This window comes from Molossus molossus, unplaced genomic scaffold (genome assembly GCF_014108415.1).
Source record: "Molossus molossus isolate mMolMol1 unplaced genomic scaffold, mMolMol1.p scaffold_m16_p_8, whole genome shotgun sequence".
NCBI lineage: Eukaryota > Metazoa > Chordata > Mammalia > Chiroptera > Molossidae > Molossus > Molossus molossus.
In genome coordinates this window covers 99,847,345-99,870,097 of record NW_023425402.1, presented here as the reverse complement: position 1 = coordinate 99,870,097, position 22,753 = coordinate 99,847,345, and the positions used below count along the sequence as shown (strand labels likewise).

At 43.4% G+C, this 22,753-nt stretch overlaps 1 protein-coding gene and 1 pseudogene across 3 annotated transcripts in view; one reads left to right on the top strand and one right to left on the bottom strand.

Annotated features, from left to right (window-relative positions):
• MTHFD1L (methylenetetrahydrofolate dehydrogenase (NADP+ dependent) 1 like) overlaps nucleotides 1-22,753 on the bottom strand; it is a 191,257-nt gene that overhangs the window by 85,869 nt on the left and 82,635 nt on the right. For all 3 annotated transcript variants that reach the window (XM_036248192.1, XM_036248194.1, XM_036248193.1), the window contains one exon: nucleotides 22,362-22,473. In XM_036248192.1, the coding sequence (XP_036104085.1) occupies nucleotides 22,362-22,473 (112 nt within the window). The remainder of the gene's footprint in view (nucleotides 1-22,361; nucleotides 22,474-22,753) is intronic.
• LOC118621269 lies at nucleotides 17,573-18,440 on the top strand (annotated as a pseudogene).

The window sequence follows — 22,753 nt, the reverse complement described above, 5'->3', positions numbered from 1 at the left end:
AGTGCTACTTGCTGGGCAGCAGCAGGGAGTGGAACGGCTGAAGAAGACCTTGGAGAGAGGAAGCCCCGAAGCCCAGTTCCATCTGGCTGGCAACCCAGCACCAGCAGAAACAGGCTGAAGGTAGAGAACACTTGCTCTGCGGTCTGGGCTCCTGAGAACCGAATGGTCTCCAGGGGGCCAGGAGGCATTTCGCCGCCTTCCAATCGGTGAGTCAGAGCCCAAGACTCGACTTCCCAGCCTCCTCCACCAAGGGGGAAGTGAGCTACTCCAACTCTCTAGCGTGGCTTATTTTTCCAGACCGCACGTTCCTGTTATCACCACGAGCACACAGCGGGAGAAAAGGGAACATTGACTTCAGATCTGAAATTCTCATTTTTGCTTTTACGCTGGGGAAAATGCTCTTTGGACTCAGAGTTAAATCGAAGCATCAAGATAATTTTTCCCAGAGTTTTTGGCCACTTGACATACCTGAATATTGTCACCAGAATTGCAAATTGGATTTCCAGCTTGCTGTTCACTAAGGAGGCCTTCATTCCACGTGTACCCAGAAGATTAGAGCTTTCAGACTTCATAGCCACTCCTAATGGCAATAATTTTTCTTTCCATGATACACACGGCAAATGTATATAGCAAATATAAAGCACACTGTTTTCCATTACTTTTGGACATGAATTTGAATTTACGGACTGTTAGAGGTCTCACAGAAGGGCCACTCCTCAACAATCAGCTTGGCTCAAAATGGGTTGAGATAAGAAATACATCTGCTCAGGGTAGATTTTGCTAACTTAATCCTCAAAAGAATTTCTTGTAGACAGAGGGAGGAAAACACTGTAGTTTTCATTCAGTCAGCACTTTAATTTCTCACGACAAATCAGAAATAAAAATAAAACTTTTGTACAGGAAGAAGCAAGGTATACGCTGGACTGGCCTTGATTCCGCAGCACTGTGGGCTGTAACTCCCGAGCAATGCTGAAGGAAATGGAAACTAGATTCTTCATACTGCTTTTCTGCCCTGTGTAAACACGTCTATTTGGCTGCAGCTGTCTGCAGATAAGCTCAGGGAAAGTGGAGTTCACAGTCACAGGAGCACATGAACTCTGAACTTGAGCTCAAGGTGGGCTAGCCTTTGAGGATTTTAGTTATTTTTTTCATTTACTAGAAGGAGGTTAAGTCAACAAAGATGAATCATTACAATAATGACATGGGAAGTCAGCTTTATCAGTACAGCTGAAAAAACAACAACAAACAAACCTGATTTAGAACATAGTCATTCTGAGGCTCCAACTCATATTAAACCTGTAAAATTTTACAAAAAATTAAATCCTTTTTGCTGTTTTGGATTTGTCTACTTAATCTATGGTCCTCTTTGCCTTTATTAAATGTCTGAGGATCAAATTTCCACAGAGTGTGCAGATTGAGTGGGCACATACTGGGAGATGTAAAGGAAGAAGAAACCAGTAAAAAAAGGCAACCCCAGCCCTGGCCAGTTTGGCTCAGCGGTTAGAGCGTCGGCCTGCGGTCCGGAGAGACCTGGGTTCGGTTCCCACTGGGGGCACGTGCCTCAGTTGCAGTTTGTCCCCAGCCCTAGTTGGTCGTGCAGGTGGCAGCCACTCGATGTGTCCCTTTCACGTCGGTGTTTCTCTCTCTCTCTGTTCCTCTCTCTCCCTCCCACTCTACCTGAATGAGGAGTGGAAGGGTGTCCTCGGGTGAGGATAAAAAAAAGAAAAAAAAAAGAAAAAAAGAAAGCCAACCCCAGCCCTGGCCAGTTTGGCTCAGCGGTTAGAATGTCGGCCTGCGGTCTGGGGAGACCTGGGTTCGGTTCCCTCTCAGGGCACGTACTTCGGTTGCCCGGGTTGGGTCGCACGGGTGGCAGCCACTCGAGGTGTATCTCTCACATCGATCTTTCTCTCTTTCTCTCTTCCTCTCTCTCCTTCCCACTCTATCTGAACAAAAAAAAGAAAAGGAAAAAAAAAAAAGCCAACTCCAATATTAATAGTAACGTGCCCTTCTTCTTTCTTACCTTTTTGTTGCTGAAAATGTTTGGACCTACTGGGGAAGCTTGGTAGTCATGAAGAACACATGAGAAAGTTAATGGGAATTTATTTGGGAAAAGAGAAAGAGAAGATAAGTAGAGTATAAAAGGACACTGGTCCACTGGAACCGTATGTTTCTGGTAGTAATAAAAGCTTTGAAAATGTCAGTGATGCCATAGAGATGTGTTCTTTTGTCAGGATCCAGAATCTCCATCCTCTACAGAGTTAATTAGTTACAGTCACTAGTTCACATTATTTGGAACCCTCATTAATCATCTCGTTTCGTAAGATGAGTTTGGCCAAAGTGAAATTTAATTTTGGAAAAAAATGTTTAAATGAAAATGAAATTATACATGCTATTTTTACCTCCCCTATAAAAATCCAACTGAATTAAATTCTTAAATCTATTACCCAAATAGTTCCCATCTTCTTGTACAGATCACGAGCATTTTTGTCCAGTGTGATTGTTATGACCAGGGTTTTAACCCTTCTGTTTTTAGCAAACACGTGGTGTCCCAAAGTTCTGGCGAGAGGCCTGGAATCTGGGGTGACTGCATGGGGCAAGCTGCTCTCTGCAGCCCCTGAGAACTGGACACTCAGAAGAGCACGTGGAACAGAAAAGCTCTGCTCCCAACACGCCTTACCCTGGAGTAACAGGCGAAATAGGCCTTTTTCACTGAACACTTTATGAAAACAAATCCAAGCAGGGAAGAAGTATAGATGTCCCAGGTAAATATATTTTATCTTAAAGGTTCCCAGGAAAAACAACAACTTCAAAAAGTCTGGAATAGCTCTTTCTCCAAGTGTAAACAAATTAGCAAGTGACACTATGATTATTGAGAATGAAAACAAATGAACTATACCAATATTCCTAGTATGACAACTTTGACTATAGAATAAATTCAGACAGACAGAAGGAAATAATTTTAAACATGAAAGTAGGCAGATTCTACAATATATTTACGAAATCCAAGCAGGCAGGAATTTTCTAATAGAAGGCAGAGAAGTATTAGTGTCTTTCTAATTCATGGGGATACATTCCAAGGCCCCCGGTGGATGCCTGAAACCTGGGATAGTACCCCCCCCACACGTTTTCTGTTCATGTTTTCCACCCACAAAGTTAATGCCTTTTCTGGCTTAACTAAGCACTTATCACTCTAGCCATAACGTTTGCAGTCTGAGGGGTGACAGCAAAATGAGCACGGATGTCTTTTTCCTTCTTCACAATTTGCACAAAGAAGATTCGTTCTTACCATAGATCTTAGCAACCTCAGAATACGATTTTCTTTCCTTATGCAGTCGAGCACTTGCACGTTCTCTAAGGAAGCACTCTACGGCTTCTCGTTGGCATGTCCGACGTGCCGCGTCACTGCTCTTGAGCTTGGGGCCGTGAGCAAGAATAAGGGCGACGTGAACAGGAGCACTGAGACCCTGCAGAAGCCCGGCTGATGACCAAGACGACTAAGTAACTAGTGGGAGGGAGTGTCCACAGCTTGGAGACAATGGACAAAGGAATGATTCATGTCCTGGGTGGGATGGAGCAAGACAATAGGAGATTTTATCTCACTACTCAGAAGAGCAATTTTTTGGGGGAGGGGGGTGTTAATCCTCACCTGAGGATAATTTTCTTTTAGATATAACAGAAGGGAGGGATGGAGGGAGAGAGAGAAACATTGATGTTAAAGAGACACATCGGCTGGTTTCCTCCCACACGACTCTCACAGGGGCCAGGAATTGAACCTGCGACCCTTCAGTCCATGGGCCAATGTTGTAATTGCTGAGTCAAACTAGCCAGGGCAGGAGAGAGCAATTTAAAATGTATAAACTGTTTATTTCTGGAATTTTCCACTCAACAGGACCAGACCATGGTTGATCACGGGTAACTAAAACTGCAGAAAGCAAAGCCATGGGCGAGGGGAGACTACTGTACTGGGTTGCAACGGGCATTAACAAAGATAAAGAATAGGATGGAGTCCTGGCCGGTGTGGCTCAGTGGTTAGAATGTCAGCCTGCAAACCAAGGAGTGGCAGGTTCGATCCTTGGCTCTGGTTGGGGTTGTACAGGAGGCAACCGATCTGTGTGTTCTCTCACATTGATGTTTCTCTCTCTCTCTCTCCCCCTCCCACTCTATCTAAAAGAATAAAATATCCTCGGGTGAGGATAAAAAAAAAGGATAGCAATATTAGACTATGTCACACATAATAAAATAGTACTGTTTCATAACACACTCAGTTTCAACACATGTACACACACGTGTGCACATGAAGCTATGATATACAATGTACTTCACGCTCTAGGTTTCAGTCTAAATCGCCCTGAGTTTTCTTATCTAGGAAGGGCAGAGCCGGACCTGCTGGTTTTAGTCATGTCTGGGCTCCTGGTCTCCCACAAGATCAATGGACTCGATGATTACAGGGGCCTGGCCCTGTGCGCCCAGCACTGGTGCGAACAGCCCAGGTGCCTCCCAGGAACGACGCCTGCTGTGTCACCAGCCACTGCACTTACGTCAGGGTCACAGATGTCCGCTCCTCTCACGCACCCTGTGGCTCTGTTTCGGGGCGTGGAGGCAAGAGCTGTCCCGCTTCCCATGCTCCCTTCAGTCGGACATGGACACTAGAGTAGAATGAGGCCTGTCCGCTGCGACTGGCCCTGAAAAGGACTCGATTTACAAGCACAAATGAGGACACCTTTAAAATGGCAGTAATTCACACTTCTATTGTAAATAAAACCCCCCGAACCCCAAAACTAAAGATGATCGTCTTAAAAAGGAATGATAAGCATATCTTTTCTTTGGCTAATTTTCTAAATAACCTTTTTCTCTTTGTAAAAGGAATATATCATTAGAAAAATATTATGAGTAATATTTTACTGGGAAATTTGATGAGAAGAAGAAAACAAATCAGGCACCTTTCACCATTTTCACTGTGATCTATGTTCCTGGCGAGCTCTCTAGAAGATGTCGGAGGAATGATGCCCTGGAGGTGTTCAAGCATGTTTATAAGGAAAGGTAACTTCTGCCCCATCCTTAAGCCCAGAAGGAGCTGTAATCAAAAGTTTGGAGTAATTCTCATTCCGTCTGAACAAAGAACCCTCAACCGGCCACCCTTCTCTCCCCTCCTCTCGGTACAGCCCCACTCTGGCCTTCACCTAGAAGTGGGTGCAACTTGGGTGAAGCGGCTGATAAAAATATTATCTGTATTGTACAGAAAAATGCTGAATATATATAACTATTTTGTTATTATGTTTATTATACTGGCAAACAGTAGGCATTGAAACAAGGTTTCGTGATGTCCACCTGGCTTGCAAATTTCTGAGCCGGATCCCTGAAGGGCAGTCCTGGCTGTCCCCACAGGGACAGCATCTCCGCCTACACACTTTCATCTTCAGCATAGTGAGTGTCATGCTCTAAAGACTCCTATATCCCAATCTTTTCAATTAATATAATGCGGAGCATAGCCCTAAGACATTAACATTTTTTAAAAAATATGTTTTGATTTTTTTTTTTTTTTTTGTAGAGAGAGAGGAAGGGAGAGAGAGATAGAAAAATAGATGTGAGAGAGAAACATTGATCAGCTGCCTCCTGCATGCCCTCTACTGGGATCGAGCCTGAAACCTGGGCATATGCCCTGACCAAGAATCGAACTGGGACCTCTCAGACCATGGGATGATGCTTGATTCACTGAGCCACATTGGCCAGGCAAGACTTTAGCATTTAAAGAATAGTATCAGGTCTGCTCTCCTAAACCCTGCCCAGCCACCTGGCAGATGTTGTCAACAGGAAATAGAGACAGTGACATGGATCACTTGGCACTCACTCAGGTCTGTGTCTGGAAAAACCTCTAGAACTATGCTGATGGTGGATTAGCAACTCAATTTTCTATTTGAAGGAGACCTAGTATAATCATAAAATGTCTTTGCTTCTCCTGCAGCTAGGCATGGCTGTGCGAAAAATGTTATTAATAAGATGAAAACAGAAGTTTTGTATGTGAGTTCAAGGAAGGCTCCTGAAAAGGGAGCATACATTTCTTCCTCCCTTCTGCTGGCTGGGATTAAGATGTGATGGCTAGGGCTTGTGCAGCCATCCTGGACTACTAGGCAGCCTAAAGCTTCTGATAACTGAGGAGGTGCCATACCAGCCCAGGCTGGCTACCCTAGATTTCTTTCATGTGACAGAGAAATAAACTTCCACTTGCTTTGGGTCAGTTTTTCTCACTATTGCTGTTATTTGTCAGTGGACATAATCCTAACTGCTTCCTTCGTAAAAATAAAGCCTGCTTAGAGACATTACAGCCTCTCCATTTCTATCTTTTCATTATTTGAACATGATGCAGTCTTTTCCTTCTCTGCACAATAGTAACTCTGTGACTGAAGTCAAGGTTACATTTCTAATTTAGAAAAGATGTGAGGTTTGCTCAAAGTTTTGCTGGTGAAGACGCTGAACTTCTGAAGGCTGAGATGTGGCCATACTCTGACAGGTGCCTCCAAGCTATGCCACTGCAAGTAACTGAGCACCTGACCACAGGCTCCAGACAGAGAACGCGTCAAGGTGGCAGAGAGCAGCACATGCGCTGGTTGGCAGGAGCACAGAACACATGTGCAGGCTCTAGGCATCCTGTTCACCGGGCTTCAAAGTCTGTCCTCCAAATTCTACCTCCTTTGTGAGTGTGTGTGATAAACAAAGAAATGGTTTTTGGAGGCAAAATAATATTTCCGTCGTTATTTTAAATATTTTTAGAAGTTATAGCATTACAGTATTACCTGACCCTAAAAACTAAAACGATTCACAGTCAACCAGAACATTCCTGCACCTTTATCAAACAAAGAACAAAAGGACTGAACAAGATGGGCTGGGACTTAAAAGGATTCAGATCACTGGTGTTAGAAATGTGGAATGTCTGTGTTCTAAACACCTAACATGCGAAACAAAACTGGCCTATCAGAATGTAACTGACCATCTCAGTGCAGACTAAGGGGGATTTAGTTGATGAAGACACCATCTTCACCGCCCCCGAAAACAGGGTACCCGGGGGAACCACTGGGAAATCTCATGGTTGTGTTCATTTCTCCCAGTTCATTTGCAGAAAGCAAGTCTTCCCCTGGCTCAGTCGGCCAGATCACCCCGGTCAGCTACTGCCCACACCTCTCCTGTTCATCCCAAGGGAATTGGAAGTGTGTGGATAGCTATACGCAAACCATCACTGCTGCAAGAAAGGAACCAAATGCCCTGACCCACTAACCAGGGCTGTTAGCATCTAAATTTAGCTCTAGATCAAGTAAAGATTTCACCACATACCATGACCACAGCCAATCTCCGGCCCTAGCTGCACCCATCTCCTAAAGTACAGACCCTATTCCCTTCTTCCCCCACCACGCATAACTAACCAACACGAACACTTTGCCACCAGAGAAGCAAAACAGCACAGCCCCGCTCAGCACTCAGCTCCCTCCTGGCTTCCCGGTCAGCAACTCTTGTTAACCTGGAGCCCACCCAGGCCATGTTGTCATACTTCCACACCGGTAACAGACATAAGTGAAACAGTGTTGCTTCTGTGTGTTTGATACGTGTTAGCCTGTACTTACAATGTCACAACCTGGTTTTTCACTCGCCATGAAATCCCTCCACTAGAAATGCCCAGATGAATTCCTATCCTGGGGAGGGGTCCCATCGGCTGAGACCTTGGCTCCCCTGCCACCCCCACTTACTCTCTTCAGGGAATGACCTCTCTGATGTGGGAGGGGGGTCAGGAAGAAACACAGTATCAAGTGGAGTCTGGTAACACAACTTTTTACAGAATCATTCGGGAAGTCCTGGTGGATTAGAAACCACACTGACTCTTCTCCACGACTTTAAGGACGTTGAGAATATAACTCTAGCTATCTTCTCTGCCAAGTCTCCGTGCTGACCGACCTTTCTCCCACCGCGGTCCCGCTTCTCTGGATTGTAGCTGAAGTGTTCAAGGTTTGCCTCAAGTGACATCTCAGGAGAGTCTTACTGGAACCACTTTTAAAAACTGTCAATTTCTCTCCCGTAGTAATCGAAAGCATAACGTTTCAGATGATCATTTATTCCCCTCCGAAATGACCTCATGTAACCATGAAATTCATCTCCCCACATGTTACATTCCAGTAAAACTGTCCCCTGAACCCACCAACACTTTCCCACCTACAGGCAGCTGCTCGGTCTGAGCACGTTGTCTCGAATGTCTCTCCCTCACTCTGCCTGTCAAGCTACTTCAGATTTTTCATATTGATTTTTCCCTTTTTTAAAACAAAAGTAACGCACACTAATTGTAAAATTTTTCTAGAATTACTCTCCCGCCAAAAAAAGTAGAAAGTGAAAGTCACCTGACCTTGTTTCCCACAGAGAAATAAAAGTAATCATTTGATATACTTTTATACTTTATCATTGCATATAGTAAACATATAATTTTTAAAAATGAGAAATACATAGTTTTGCAACTTGATTTCTTTTTTTTTTTTTATCCTCACCTGAGAACATTTTTCCATTTTTTGTTCAGATAGAGTGGGAGGGAGAGAGAGGAAGAGAGAGAGAGAGAAAGATCGATGTGAAGGGACACATCGAGTGGCTGCCACCTGCATGACCAACCAGGGCCGGGGACAAACTGCAACCGAGGTACATGCCCTTAGCGGGAACTGAACACAGGTCTCTGTACTGTAGGCCGACGCTCCAACCGCTGAGCCAAACCGGCCAGGGCGCAACTTGATTTCTTTTACTTTATATTTCATGAACATCTTTCCATGTACCATATAAATCTATTATACCAATAATACTAAACTTTTTTTTGCTTTTTTTCTTGAAGCTTTAATTTCCACATTAAAAATTTAATATTTTTCTGACTATATTGTAATACACGACTCTAAAATGATGTTTTAAAAGCCAAATGTCTTTACATCATTTAATCATTAGTCCTTCCATTTGCCACTGATCTGAAATGTCATCTGTATCAAATGACTAATTTCTACACATAATGAAATAGTTCACTTAAGGATACATCCTATAAGGTGTTCTTCTGATACCAGTTTTTGTGTGTGTCCCTCTTTATTACTGTGGCAGTATTATCTTGTTTTGATATCTAGAATTAGGTAAGTCATTCATTATTATTACAAACATTTTTCTTGTCTATCTTACATTTATTCTTCTAGAATGTAGACACATGTTACTAATTTAACAGGAAGCCCATCTTCCTCCGTAGCTTTCATGGTATCTACATAATAGTACAGCACTGAATAGCACAGTATAGTATAGTATGGCATGGTCTAGAATAGTAATTTTATAGTCATTTACATGTTAGTTTGACAGAGGAATGATTGTTGTTTAATACTGATTACTCCCATCCAAAAACATGGTATGTAACTCACCACTGATTCAGGTCTTGCTCTCTGTCTTTCAATAAACTTTAATAGCTTTTTTCTATATGCTCATTTGTTGTTACATTTATTCTCAGGTATTTATAGTCTTGGGGACACATAAAAATAGGATATTTTCCCCATTACAGCATCACACTTCATTGCTGATATAAAAGAAAACTATTGATTTTTACATATTTACATTGTATCCAACTAGCAAACCAAAACTTTTATTACTTAAAGTGTTTTGAATTTTCTACTTATACAATCATACTACACATAAAAATATGAAAAATCTGTTTCTTCCTTTCCAATATTTATACTTTGTAATTGTTCTTGTTTTATGACATTGGCTAGAACTTCTAGAATAATGATGAATATAGTGGTGGTTGTAAGCATTCTTGTTGTGGTCCTGAATACATCACTGTGCCTGCAAGGGCTTCACTCGTCAATATGAGGCTGTCAGTTTCTGTTTTACAATTCCATCCGAGTTCTTCTTTTGTAAAAGGTCTTTCTTTACCATTCCATTGAGATATCTCTTTCATGCTGAAAGTTACTTTACTCTGCTTTATTTTGAACTGGATACGCAAGTTCTTTGTCATTCACACAATTCTTTTAAACCTAGGTAATTATTTTATTGATATGGTTTGTATCAAAACATTAATGGTTAAACCAACATTTATATCTTGGCCAGTTTGGCTCAGCGGTTAGAGCATCGGTCTGCAGTCCAGAGAGACCCGGGTTCGGTTCCCGCTAAGGGCACGTGCCTCGGTTGCAGTTTGTCCCTTGCCCTGGTTGGTCATGCGGGTGGCAGCCACTTGATGTGTCCCTTTCACGTCAATGTTTCTCTCTCTCTCTCTCTGTTCCTCTCTCTTCCTCCCACTCTACTTGAACAAATAATGGAAAAATGTCCTCGAGTGAGGATAAAAACCAAACAAAAATAATATTTATGGTTGAAGCTGGTAAGAGGCTGTAATTTTTTTTTAATCTTCACCTGATGACATGCTTTTATTGATTTTAGAGAGAGAGGAAGGGAGAGGGATACAGAGAAAAACATTGATGTGAGAGAGGCACATTGATCGGTTGCCTCCTGGGACTGAATTCACAACCTTTCTGTGTACAGGATGAGGCTCCAGCCAAGTGAGTCACACTGGCTAGGGTGAGGTGAGACTTTTAGAGAGCACTATTATAATCAATGTTCTTCCCTCTCCCCAGAAAATGTGAAAGGCCCACAGAGGGTTCCTCTATTCCTTTAGCAATGACCAGTTTCCTAAAAGTCCTTGCTCAACATCTATGATGTTCTCCTTGTATGAGAACAGCAACACAATACTGTGATTTCATAATTATGAAAACACAGATGAAAGCTTAAGAACACCTCATCTAACAGCAATTTTTTAAACTACGGTTTATGTATTAAGTGAGGGGCATCTGACCTTTCAGGCTGACAGTTCTCGGCCACACTGGGGTAAGATAGCAGCCATACAATGTAAATTTAAAAGTCATTGTGCAATGGACATTTGCAAAGGAACTTCTCAAAAAGCCTATGCAGTTTATGAATTTTAAGACTCCAGTTTAACCTCTGGGTCACATTCTAAAATCATTTTATGTTAACTTTCATAGCACTAATCTCTACAAGACAATGTTTTGACAAGGGTCCTATATTAACTCCACTTTTTATGATGGTAAGCATAACTACATTATGAGCACATTATTATCTAGAATATATATATATAAATCTTAAGTCAGAATGGGCTGGATACCTCACTGAAAATAAATTTGCATTTTGTAAATGCAAAGAGTCAAGGTCAGGTTAGACATTCCTAAAGTTCAAAACATCTCTCATAACTTTTTTTCAAAACGTTTTATCCTTTTATTTAATTAATCTTTAAAAAAGTGAATTACTGTTTCAACAAACCATTTGGCAAATATGCCTAAATTCACCATGAAAAGCCTAGTGGAAATTCAGACACGTTTACCAGTAGATAAGTTATTCAGTAAACTGATGTGTAGTAATAGTTTTTCATAAAACATTTATTTAGTGCCCGTTATGTGCTATGCGCAGGGTTATGGGATGATGACACAGAATGAAAGCAAACTTTTAGAAAGTGGTAAAGCTCAGAGGTAGAAGCAAAAGCCCTGGGGTCAGGGGCTTAGGTTCAAGTTCCCCTCACCCTCACACTAACTGTTTGACTCTGGGCAACTACTGACTCACACTAATGCTCACTTTCCCTACCTGTAAAACGGGGGCTATTCTGGTAACCACGTCCCAGGGTTATTGCCACACATACAAACACATATAAAGCACCCAACAGGTCCTCAAGGAAAGCACAGTCCTGTTACTACTAGCAAAGGCTTCTCCGTGCCAGGAAATGCCCCGTGTGGTTGACATGCATCGTTCCTGTCAAGCTGCCTTATGTGTTAGGTCATGTCATGTCCCCTAGCTTTACAGAGAAGAGAGCCTGGGCGTGGAAGGGTTGTCAATGGCCAGTGGAGAGGGTATATCTGGTCTCTCTGTGAGTGGGAGCAGCTGTGGGCATTTGGTAAGTGGGGTCCGGAAACTGGGCATCTTGCAATGTACAGCACAGTCCCACAAACACTGGTCCCCTGCCACAAAGGTTTTTCCCTCTAGACACTCTTGTAGTTGAAAAGCCTGTTTATGCTTATATGAACCTAGAGCTCTCCCCCAATCTGTTTTATACAAAAATGTGAAATAGTTTTTCAAGTTATCGATATGTACTAAATATTTAAGGAATGCACACACGAATAAACATTGAAAAATTAACCTTTGTTTTCTCTGGAACTGTGCCAAGAGTTATTCACTTTTTCAGAAAACCACATCTCCAGTGCCCATCACCACTTGTGCCACCTGAGTTGTCAACATCAGTCCTTCCGAGTCTGTGGCTGTCCTGGCCCAGGCACCCGACCATTCAGAGTACCTTCAGTGTAGTTGCAATATTCCAATAAACACGTTAAAATACGAATTATCGTAAAATACTTTTCTATCACAACTAGCAGTGTTTTTTTGAGATTATATATAGAAAGTTGTAGTGCCTGAGTTTCACTTTAGCATCTGCTGTAAGAGGAGTGGGCATGTTACGTTTGAGAACACACTGGCTATAGCCAGCACGTGGCAGAGGGCGAGTCAAGGTGGCCGGAGTCTGCCGTGTAACACGGCTGCGCGAAGGAAAATCATCTCCATTATACTGATTTTCAGTGTATCATAGCAGAAATGACCAATAAGCTATACTGATATCCAAATGAACAAAAAACAAGTCTGACTCAGTATTACTCTAACTTAATTCCACTGATGCCCTGAAAGATCAGGTTGTAAAATCTGATGCCCATCAATGAAAAAATCCAGTTCCTAAGTTTTTAAAGTGTTTTATGAAATATTTGATATATACAAAAGAATACGTGTAAGTTAGTAGCAATACCTAAAAAGCCTGAACATCATCAGTGCACAAAATTCAGGACGGTGGGCACCCTGGGGCGGGGTGGGGATGGGGGGCAGAGAAATGGGGTCAAAATAGGGGCCATGACATCTAATCATTTCCTGTCCAAATGCACCAAAGAGAAACTGGGCTTCTTATTCAAAGTCTTCATGGCTTTACTATAGTGAATGGAAAGTAGTTTTGTAATTACTTACTATTCATTTGTTTTGTATTTTTCTTCTGAAAATCAGTTCTAGAAAACTGCTATCATCATGTATTCCTTTTTCTGTTGAGCTGGATCACAAAGGCCTTCACTTTGTTATCTTTACAACGAAAGGCTCTTTCTGATCACAAAAACACTTTTGGATTAATTCATATTTAGTGAATATATTAGCAACATAAATACAAAGAAAATAAGCGGAAAGTATTCAGTATTCCAGGTAAAAGAATTTAATTCAAAGTATCTTAGAAAAATAGAAAAATAAGACAATGTAGAATTTGACTAAAACCAAACCCTTTCTTTTCAAAGTTTCAAGGGATCTTTTATGGCAAATGTTCAGAACTGAACGACATGGGCAGGAATTAGAGGTTTTCCCTTCTCCAGAAAGACCAGGTACCACTGCTGGGCAGTGCTAAGCATCAATAGACGAAGAGTCAGCAAGAGGAGATGTTTGGAAGACTTCTAGAAAGGCGCTAATCTCTGTAGCTGACGAGCAGAGCTGGAGAAACCATCCTTTAGGCTCCTGTTTCTTAGGGAGGCCCAGAAGAGGGGGACCCTGCCATTGCCAGGGTGAATGGATTTAAGAGCAGTCCCACCAGTCAACAGCTGACCACCATCTGCATCGACCTTGAACACCCTGGGGCACAGAGGAGGGGAGCAGAGTTCCTGCATGATTTCTATCTACTGAGGATTTCTTGGCTGCCCTTGTTAGGGCTGGGGCTGACCACCACCTCTGAAAGATCACCGAGAAGAAAAATTTCACAAATTGTGTGAATTAAGGAAAAGAGTCACCAAAACCCAACAAATTCTGAGACAATTAACGACCTAAATACAAGAGCCAGTATTTTACAAGCTAATAAAATGTTTGATTCCAAAAGCAGAAATCATGAAAAAAAAAAGTTGGAAAGAGGAAAGGCACGATGAACATATTTAAAAGGTAAGCCACATACAGAAGATATTCGAGCACATAGTGGCAACGTATTCCTACCCAGAGTATATAAAAGATGGCTATAAATTTGCCAGAAAAAGACCAATGGCCTGATAAAAAGCAGGCATTTCACAAATGCTCTGAAGTGTCTGCACAACATTCACAACTGTAATGAAATACCATCCCACTATCATCAGACTGGCAAGACTTCGAAGATCTAATGCAAAAGTGGGAAAGACTGGGGAGAAATCAGAAATCTCATAAATAACTGGTGGTCACAGAAGCTGGCACTCTGAAGAACAAGTTGGCTTTATCTATTAAGTTGATTCTGAACATACTTATAACCCCCCAAATTTCATCCCCCGGAATAGACCCGAGAAAACGCTTGGTACATTTTCTTAGAGCCAATAAGCAAGATCCCTGCAGCATTACCTGTAAGACCAGAACTCTGGAAGGAATCAAAATGTCCTTCAGTGAAGAATGAAAACACCTGTGCTACAAGCCTGGCAAGGAAGACGACATCGCAGGTAAAAACGGGGCCTCTCTGGTCACAGCTCCTTGGATAAATGCAAAAATGTAACACTGAACAAAAATAGAAAGTTACAGAGCAGGGGCTGGCAAATGAAGGCCTGTAGATTTAAACTCCCCCTCCCCCCCAAAAAAACATTTTTTAATGTTTAAAAACAAATCAGAAGAAGATTTCATCACATGTGAAAACGATACAAAATTCAAATGTCAGAGCCCATAAATAACGTTTTTGGAACACAGCCTCCCTCGTTTGTGTATGTTTGATCTAGGCTTTATCTGTGCTTTTGCAGTGGAATTTCTGCACAAAGACGCTATGACTCACAGAGCCGAAAAAATTTATTATCTTGCCCTTTACAGAAAAAGTTTGCTGACCCTGCTAGAGCACAATGCTGAGAATAACATTTATTAACATATAAAATGTTAAAACATATTAAAAATACTACAAAAACACGCCGCATGTCTGTGGTTCCCAAGTTTATGTGCGGAGGCGCCCCGAGGCGCTCAGCTCAGAGGAGCCGGGGGATGTGTTAAATTGTGGAGGACAACTCGGCACCACTTGACATCTGGTGGACAACGCACGTTCCACTGGTTTGCAGCGGTTCACCGTTTCAACATCACCGCTCTGCGTGCCTTGCGATGACATCATCTATTTCCGAAGCTAAATTGTTGGTGGTTGCAGCAGTAAAGCACGAGAACTGCGTGAAACCAACGTGGACGAGAAACGAGGTTCGAAGTGTCGATGACTCTGGGATTGAGAAGCTGTTCAGTGCCCCAAAAGGACACATATCTCATTAATAGGCTATGGTGGCTCTTTAAGAATGAACTAGTACTGTTTTCTTTCAGGTTATGTGCATTCTTTGTTCAGACAGCTCCTAAGCTGTTAGGACATGAATACCCATTAGGCTGTGTGGACCAAACTAGTTAATGAATGGGAGTTTTCGGAGTTTCTTTGGGCCTGGGGTGCTGTGGAAAGTGGCTGAGATGTGGCGTTGCAGTCAGAGGAGGTTGGAGCATGCACTGTAGATCTTTGTGGAGGCATGCTTATGTGACAAAAGCATAAGAGAATGCTTGGAAGTGATGCCCCCTTCCTCCCAAAATCAGGATGGTGGCTTCCAGAGACGCAGAAAAGGGAATGATTCAGGGAGGGATTCAGCAGGACCTTAATCCTATCTCTAATGTTTTATTCAAAACAAAACAAATAACTAATGTTAGGATTTTGACAAAGCTGAGTGGTGGGAACATGGGTGTTTATTATATTAACCTGTGTACATTCTGGAATGCCGCATACTAGAATACTGCACCTTGGGGGTGGGGGTGCGCAGAAGACTCACTGATGAAAGGAAAGAAGGCTACAGTCTACTGCGGAAGCACCGGAAGAGAACGGTGAGGCGGAATGAAGGCAGCAGACAGCGAGGTGAGACTGAGACTGCGCACCACCCTACCTGAAAGAGATCAGAACCCCTGGAGCAATAAAAACAGCCTGCTCTTACTAGGCCTTCCTCGATGGAGGGGTTAGAAGACACTACTGGTGATTAGTAGTTTCCTGAAGGTTAGCACGTGACCTTCAGCCAGGGTCTCCAATATTTCTGCGCTTCTCATCTTTGATTTAATTATAAGTATAATCAGAAGAGAAAAAAATCGGAGGTATAAAGAGGATGAAGTGTGGGCTGAGATCAGTATTTGCAGACAATGTACATGGGGTGAGGTCTGGGAGAATGAAAGCCTGGAAAGCTGGACGGTCACTTGACATGAGATAAGCCGCCAGCACAGTGTCCTGAAGCCCAAGTAGAAAGACTTAACGCTGTTTGCAAAAGGACATGGGGTGAGGGGAGCAGCGGAGACAGCGGTCAGCATGCGACTCAAGAAGATAACCTTTATTCGCGATGTATCAGGGAAAGGGATCTTTTAAAGGAGTAAGAAGAAAAGAAAAGTAAACCCCAAAGGATTCCACCACTATTGGCACACATTACTACAGGGTGCAGTATCATTATATTGGTACAACTGCTGTAGACAGGTCATCTGAAACAAACTACTTTTTAATGGGCGTGGCTGGGAATCAGAGAGAGAGAGAGAGCGAAGAGCACAGGCAGAAGAGCCAACCGATCAGCTAACTGCACAGGTCTGGTGAGCGGAGCCCCGGGGGTGCACCCCCATGCAGGTGAGCGATGGCAGAAGTATGGGCATCATTACTTCAGCTTCAGCTGCACCATCTGTAAGAGGGAAGAACCACCCACAGAACTGCTTACGGATTAAGTGAGAAAGTCTGCGAGGCTTTAGCACAGGTCTGAAGCTCAGGAACAGCCCCGAGAACGGGAGCATTTATAAGGGAAATATGAACAAGGTTTTGTTTCCCAGTCCTATTCAGTTTGTCTTAGAATGGCTGTGGCTACTCGTTCTGATCTCTACATCCTAGTCCTGAAGAGTCCCCGGTGCACGATTTAACAGGGGAGGGTCTAATCTTTCTCCTCGGCCACCTTGCCGGTTCATGCTCACGTTCCCAGGCAGCAGCAGGGGAACCCAGCCTGGGTCTGTGACTGTCCAGAGAGCAGGGAGGAGACTCAATCAGTCAGGTACCTTCTTGCCACGCACACCGGCCGAGTGCTAACGTCCAGTGTGGATGGCAAATGGAAAGGCACCACACCTTCACACGGCTCACCAAGAGCGTGGGGTTAAACGGCATGCCACGTCATTGGGCCATGAGCTGTAGACCCCGGTCCTTCATCTTTTTAAAGTCAGAAATGCCTTTTGAAAATCTAATGAGAATTATGGAGCTTTTCTCTGTTTTTTTTTTTTTTTTAAAGCATATATACTCCTATAGTTATGCATTTAATAGTGGGAGGGGGTGGTGGCGGGCATCGGCTAAGAAACCCCTGGCTATGCAAACGTGGCTGCACTCCAGAGAGAAGGTCAGGTATTCATTCAAAACTGGAATCAAAACCAAATTAAGGGGACAGAAAATAACTTTTAAAAACTAAGGTCTGGTCATTTCTTTTGAAACGAGTGGCAGGAGCTGCTGTGAGCCCCGGGTGGCCGTGTGCCCCGTGGCTGTGGGCCTGGCCACGGCATGGCAGCTGGCCCGGGAGCGGGCATCACCCCGCACGGGAGCGCCGACACTGTGGCCGAGTTCTTCTCATTTGGTATCAACAGCATTTTTTTTTTATCCTCACCTGACGACATTTTTCCATTTTTTGTTCAGATAGAGTGGGAGGGAGAGAGAGGAAGAGAAACATTGACGTGAAAGGGACACATCGAGTGGCTGCCACCCACATGACCCAACAGGGGCCGGGGACAAACTGCAACCGAGGTACGTGCCCTTAGCGGGAACCGAACCAGGGTCTCTCTGGACCGCAGGCCGACGCTCTAACCACTGAGCCAAACCAGCCAGGGCGGTATTAACGGCATTTCTATCGGTGTGGCAATTATCCAGCTGAAACCTTTCCTCGGGTGCAGAAATATGGACTCACCCTGCTCGTCACCACTGGTCTGACCTCACGGAACACCCAAACAATGTGGTGGGACAACTGAGACTGGTTATACAGGCGCTCAGTGCAGAAAGGTGGCAGTCATCTCGAACACGGAAAGTGGGGGGGGGGGGCCCTCCAGAGATGGCAGTTTGAGGCGAGTGTGACAGGACTGCCACAGGCGACGGTACTCCTAGAGGAAAGTCTCAGAGCGCTATCCAAGGTGAAACCCACCCAGTGATCAGACAGATCACAGCTCCAGTGACATTTCTGTCACTGATGGAAGTTTCTTGTTCACTGTACCTGAAAGTGGGAAGAGTCGGGACCACAGTTCATTACCAATTCCGAACCAAGTCCGTCTGTGCTGTCACTAGCACAGTCCACAAAGTAAACAGCAGGTGGCCTAGAACACCCCTGCCCATGACTGAGGAGAGCGAGAGCAATCACGGAACTCTCAGATGTGTTTCCTGAAACAAGGCAACTGTAGTTCACGTCTTATTTCACTGAGTAATTTGTAGACGGGAAAACTTGACGCTGTACCTGACTGAACTGCATGCTAGGCCATTTTCTGGTACCTGTGTAGCTTCCCACAGGGTTGACGTCACGTACTGCACACGGTTCGAGGGAAAACAGCAGGTTACAAAGGAACTGTAATGTCAGTTCCTTTGAAGGTGGAAACTGGACATGGAAAACTTCTGCTATAAAGGTAAATGCCTTCCTAAACCAGAGTATAAGTAAATGTGAAACAGCAAAAGAAGTCTGAATATTCGGAATCTTGTTTAGTCCTAAAGTAACTGATACTTCACAATAATAAAATATTCCTAGAAGGTCCTTTTGCCATCTATTTCACTTGTATAGTTTCCATATTGAAAAAATCCAGTTATTTGACTTTAATGCATATAATTTACACTTATAAAGCTGACCCTATTTCTGCTGTTTAAATGCCAGTAATACAGAACTCTTAATGTCTTTTTGTATTTTATAAAATCAAGCTTTAAATGACAATGAAAAAGTTAAAGGTGTATGTTAAAAAACAAACAAAAAACCCCAAAAAACTGAGGTTCATATGTAAGTTTAAAATCCCTACAAATAGTTTAAATATGAGATAAGTTTTAATAACCTAGGAACTCAGTGCTGTTATTCTTTTCTTTCTTTTCTTAAAAATAACATGATTGGGGTTCGGTGCCAAAGCAGTGTTTTGCCTTGACAGCAGTAAATGAAGTCGAGTGCATTCCCCTGAGGACGGCTGACTGAGAAGTAGAAACAGAAATCACAGTGACCATGGCACTTCCCCAGATTCTCAAGAAGTGTTTCGCTCTAGTCTGACGAATTTCTGCAATTAATTAAATAAACTTTACTCTGTTTTAAGTCTAAATGGAATGTTGAGTCCATTACCTTTGAGTAATTATTGCAGAGTAGACAAAATAATTCCTTGTGTGTGTTGGGATGGAACAAAAAACTAGATTAAACCAGCAGTGTGGAGCAAATTCTATCTAAGAGATGCCCATCATCTCTTACGGTTCTTAGTTAATCGATATGGTCCTTAATCTCCTAAGTGCATCGGACTCATCAGCTTGAGATTCTGCTTACAGGCCTGTCTCTCACTCCCCATTATAAATGACTGTGGGCTGGGAAACGCATCTTCATCATCTTCAGTTCCCGGCTCCCACCATCTATTACTTGACATATAGCAGAAGCTCAATAAATATGTCTGGAGGTAAATTATTTCAAAGTTCTAAATACATTTTCAATTATTTCTTTTCTGGGTGTTACAGAGACGCAAAGTTGCTAGATCACTTTCTCTTCCTAAGTGTTACACAGAAATGCTGCCAGATTGCTCTTCTTCTGTGAACTACCTTTTCAAATTTGTTGCCCATTTTCTATTGGATTACTTTTTTTTTCTTATTAATCTGTAGCCCTTCATTGTTTATACAGGAATGGGCAAAGGTAGGCTTACACTTGTAATACTAATAAATAATACAATAATAAAATAATAATGTAAGAATTGATTCTGTGTTTCCCATACTCACAACAATGAACCTACTTTTGCCACCCAGGTACATTCTGAATGCTGTTCATTTGTCTATTATCCTTGTAAATGATTTCTTTCAATCTGTCACTTATTTTTTAAACTTGTATCTTTTATCATACATAATTTTTTTTAAATGTAACCCAATTTATCTTTTTGTTTTGAGTTTGAGCTTTTTATATCTTAAGCGAGACAGTCTCCTAGAAACAATAACTTTCTAAGGACATAAGCTCCTCCCCAGGCTTCAGATAAACGTACGACACTGCATTTGACTTCTGTAAAAGGATGTTAAAACGGGGCTCTTTGGGTTTCACTTTTTTTTGAGGCTCCAAAATGGTGTCACTTGCTTATTGGCAAAGAAATTGTTTGAAAATAAGTTTTTGCATTCATTAGCCCAATAGCTACCTTAAGGTTTCAAAAGGGCTGGCGAGGTCAGAAGCAAGGAAAGGATGTCTTAAAGGGAACTGTCCACACGAGGAGCCCCAAGGCCCTGCCCCAGTGGGAAGGGTGCGCTCCTCCCGTCCTCGAGCTGGTGAGGGAGGCTTCAGAGGCCCTGGAGGGGGCACGGTGGTGGACGGGGGTGCGAAGAGAAGTGTTCAGGCCAGAACAGCCCCCAGCAGAACAGAGGGCGTGTGAGAGGCACCGCTGCACTCCCACCGGAGGTCGTCAGAGGTCAGTATGTGGTGCCTGGAGACCAGGTGTGGAAGCAGGACTGCATAAAAGGGATACTTCCCAGAGGGCTTCTGCCGAGGAGGGGCCGTGGCTGGAAGAGGGTGGTTCGTCCAAGGTCACACAGAGAGCTGGTATGCTCTGCATACATCAGCCGCATATACCTTTGAAGATGCTTTGCATCGACAAAGTAAGGATGGATACAGAGGTAGGGAGCTCTGTCAGCATAAGATGGAGTGCTTTCTTCTAGAAGCTCTTTTATTTGTGGAGTGAATGCATTAGGACCACCACTTCACAAAGCACCAGCTTTCCAGTGCCCGCCTGTACCCGGCCTCCTGGTCCATTAGCTCTACAATTATGCCATGATCAATTGAGCAACTCCATTTAGCCAGCAGGTCTAGCCACTCTCATAGTGAACTTGGTACCGGAGAAGCAAAGCACATGAGAGCTGTCTAGCAGACCTTTAAGGAATGAGCTATATACACCCCCATCTGCTCCGGACTGTGCGACTAAGAAATTCCTGAAGCAGACTCAACAGCCCTGAATGAACCTCGTAATGGCTGAGTGTAAAAGTGCACAGCTCAGTTCTTTTGACACAGGCTGCTGGCTGCTGGGAAAGAAGCAACTGCTGGACGCGATGGTTACGGGCACTTCTGTGGACGTGGAAGTGACCTGCGGTGTCGAAGGTCTGCAGTGTGACGCCTCAGTGTCAAATCAATTTGTCACTCCACGAATCCCTGCTTGTTTGTTTGCCTTTTGTTTTGTCACAGCCTCACTGTCATGGGTGGCATCTGGCACTGACTGTGCCCACTCCAGGGCAGATCCACCCCCCCACCCCCTGCCGGCTGAAATAGCCAACTAAAGCCCAAGAGAAACAGGTGCCACAAAGGAGAGCTTGACGGCAGTAACAATTTGAAGTTCTGCCAGTTAACATTCCCAAGTGTAGGGCTCAGGTTCACAAAAGACACACTCAGGTTCGATTTGATTTTCAGTTATCAGTAGTACTATTACTCCTGGTAATGGCGAACACTGAAGAGCACGTTCTCCTGTTAAATGATGTACACCACCAGACAGGACGCTCCCAGAGGCAGGGGTACGTTTGTTCTGCTCACCACTGCAGCCCAGCTCTAGGCCGCATCCTTACTTACAAATGGCAGTTCTCAGTATTTACTGGATGAATGATCTCATTTCGTTTCCATAACTGTAAGGCAGCGGTTCTCAGCCTGTGGGTCACGACCCCTTTGGGGTCGCCTAAGACATAACAGTAGCAAAATTACAGTGATGAAGTAACAACGAAAATAATTTTATGGTTGGGGGTCAGCACAACATGAGGAACTGTATTAAAGGGTCACGGCATCAGGAAGGTTGAGAACCACTGCTGTAAGAACCACAATATTGTGATCACCACTTTACAGAAAACAGGCTCAGAGGTCATTACAATGTGGCAAGGTCTCTCAGCCAGCAATACCAGAGCTTACTCAAACCCACATGTATGTGACATCACCACTGATGGTTCGATCACAACATCACTTCACTCTGGGAGCTGAGACCATAGAGCTTGTCCAGTTCCGAGACCCTCTACGAAAGGTGGGTCTAACAGAATGCATGTCAAGTCAGTGTGGCTGTCACTACTCCAGGCATCCTCTTTCAGATTTCTTCAGTATTCCACAACAGCATGGAAAGAAATGACTTACCTACAAATCCTTCTTTCCCCACCAGTTTCAGGGCAATTTTATCAGCTAGCACCGAAGAGTTGCCATGGGCGATGTTAGCAAAGGGGCCGGCATGCACAAACACGGGCGTCCCCTACGGAAGCAGAGAACAAATTAAAAACCCCAAAGACAAATGGAAGGTCAATTTGGGGCAAACAAGGTGGGCCAGGCTGCTGGGTATTGAGAAGATCCACTTAAATCATCCTGCTTTTATTAATACTGCAAATTTAATGTACACATTCTCACGAAGAAACTTAAAACACCCCGACTCTCTCAAAGGTCCAAGTTCTGTATGTATTCTAGAACAGTGTTCTTCTGCCTGTCACGCTGAACCAAGGAGAGAATGCTAAGAATCAGTTATTTCGTACGATAAC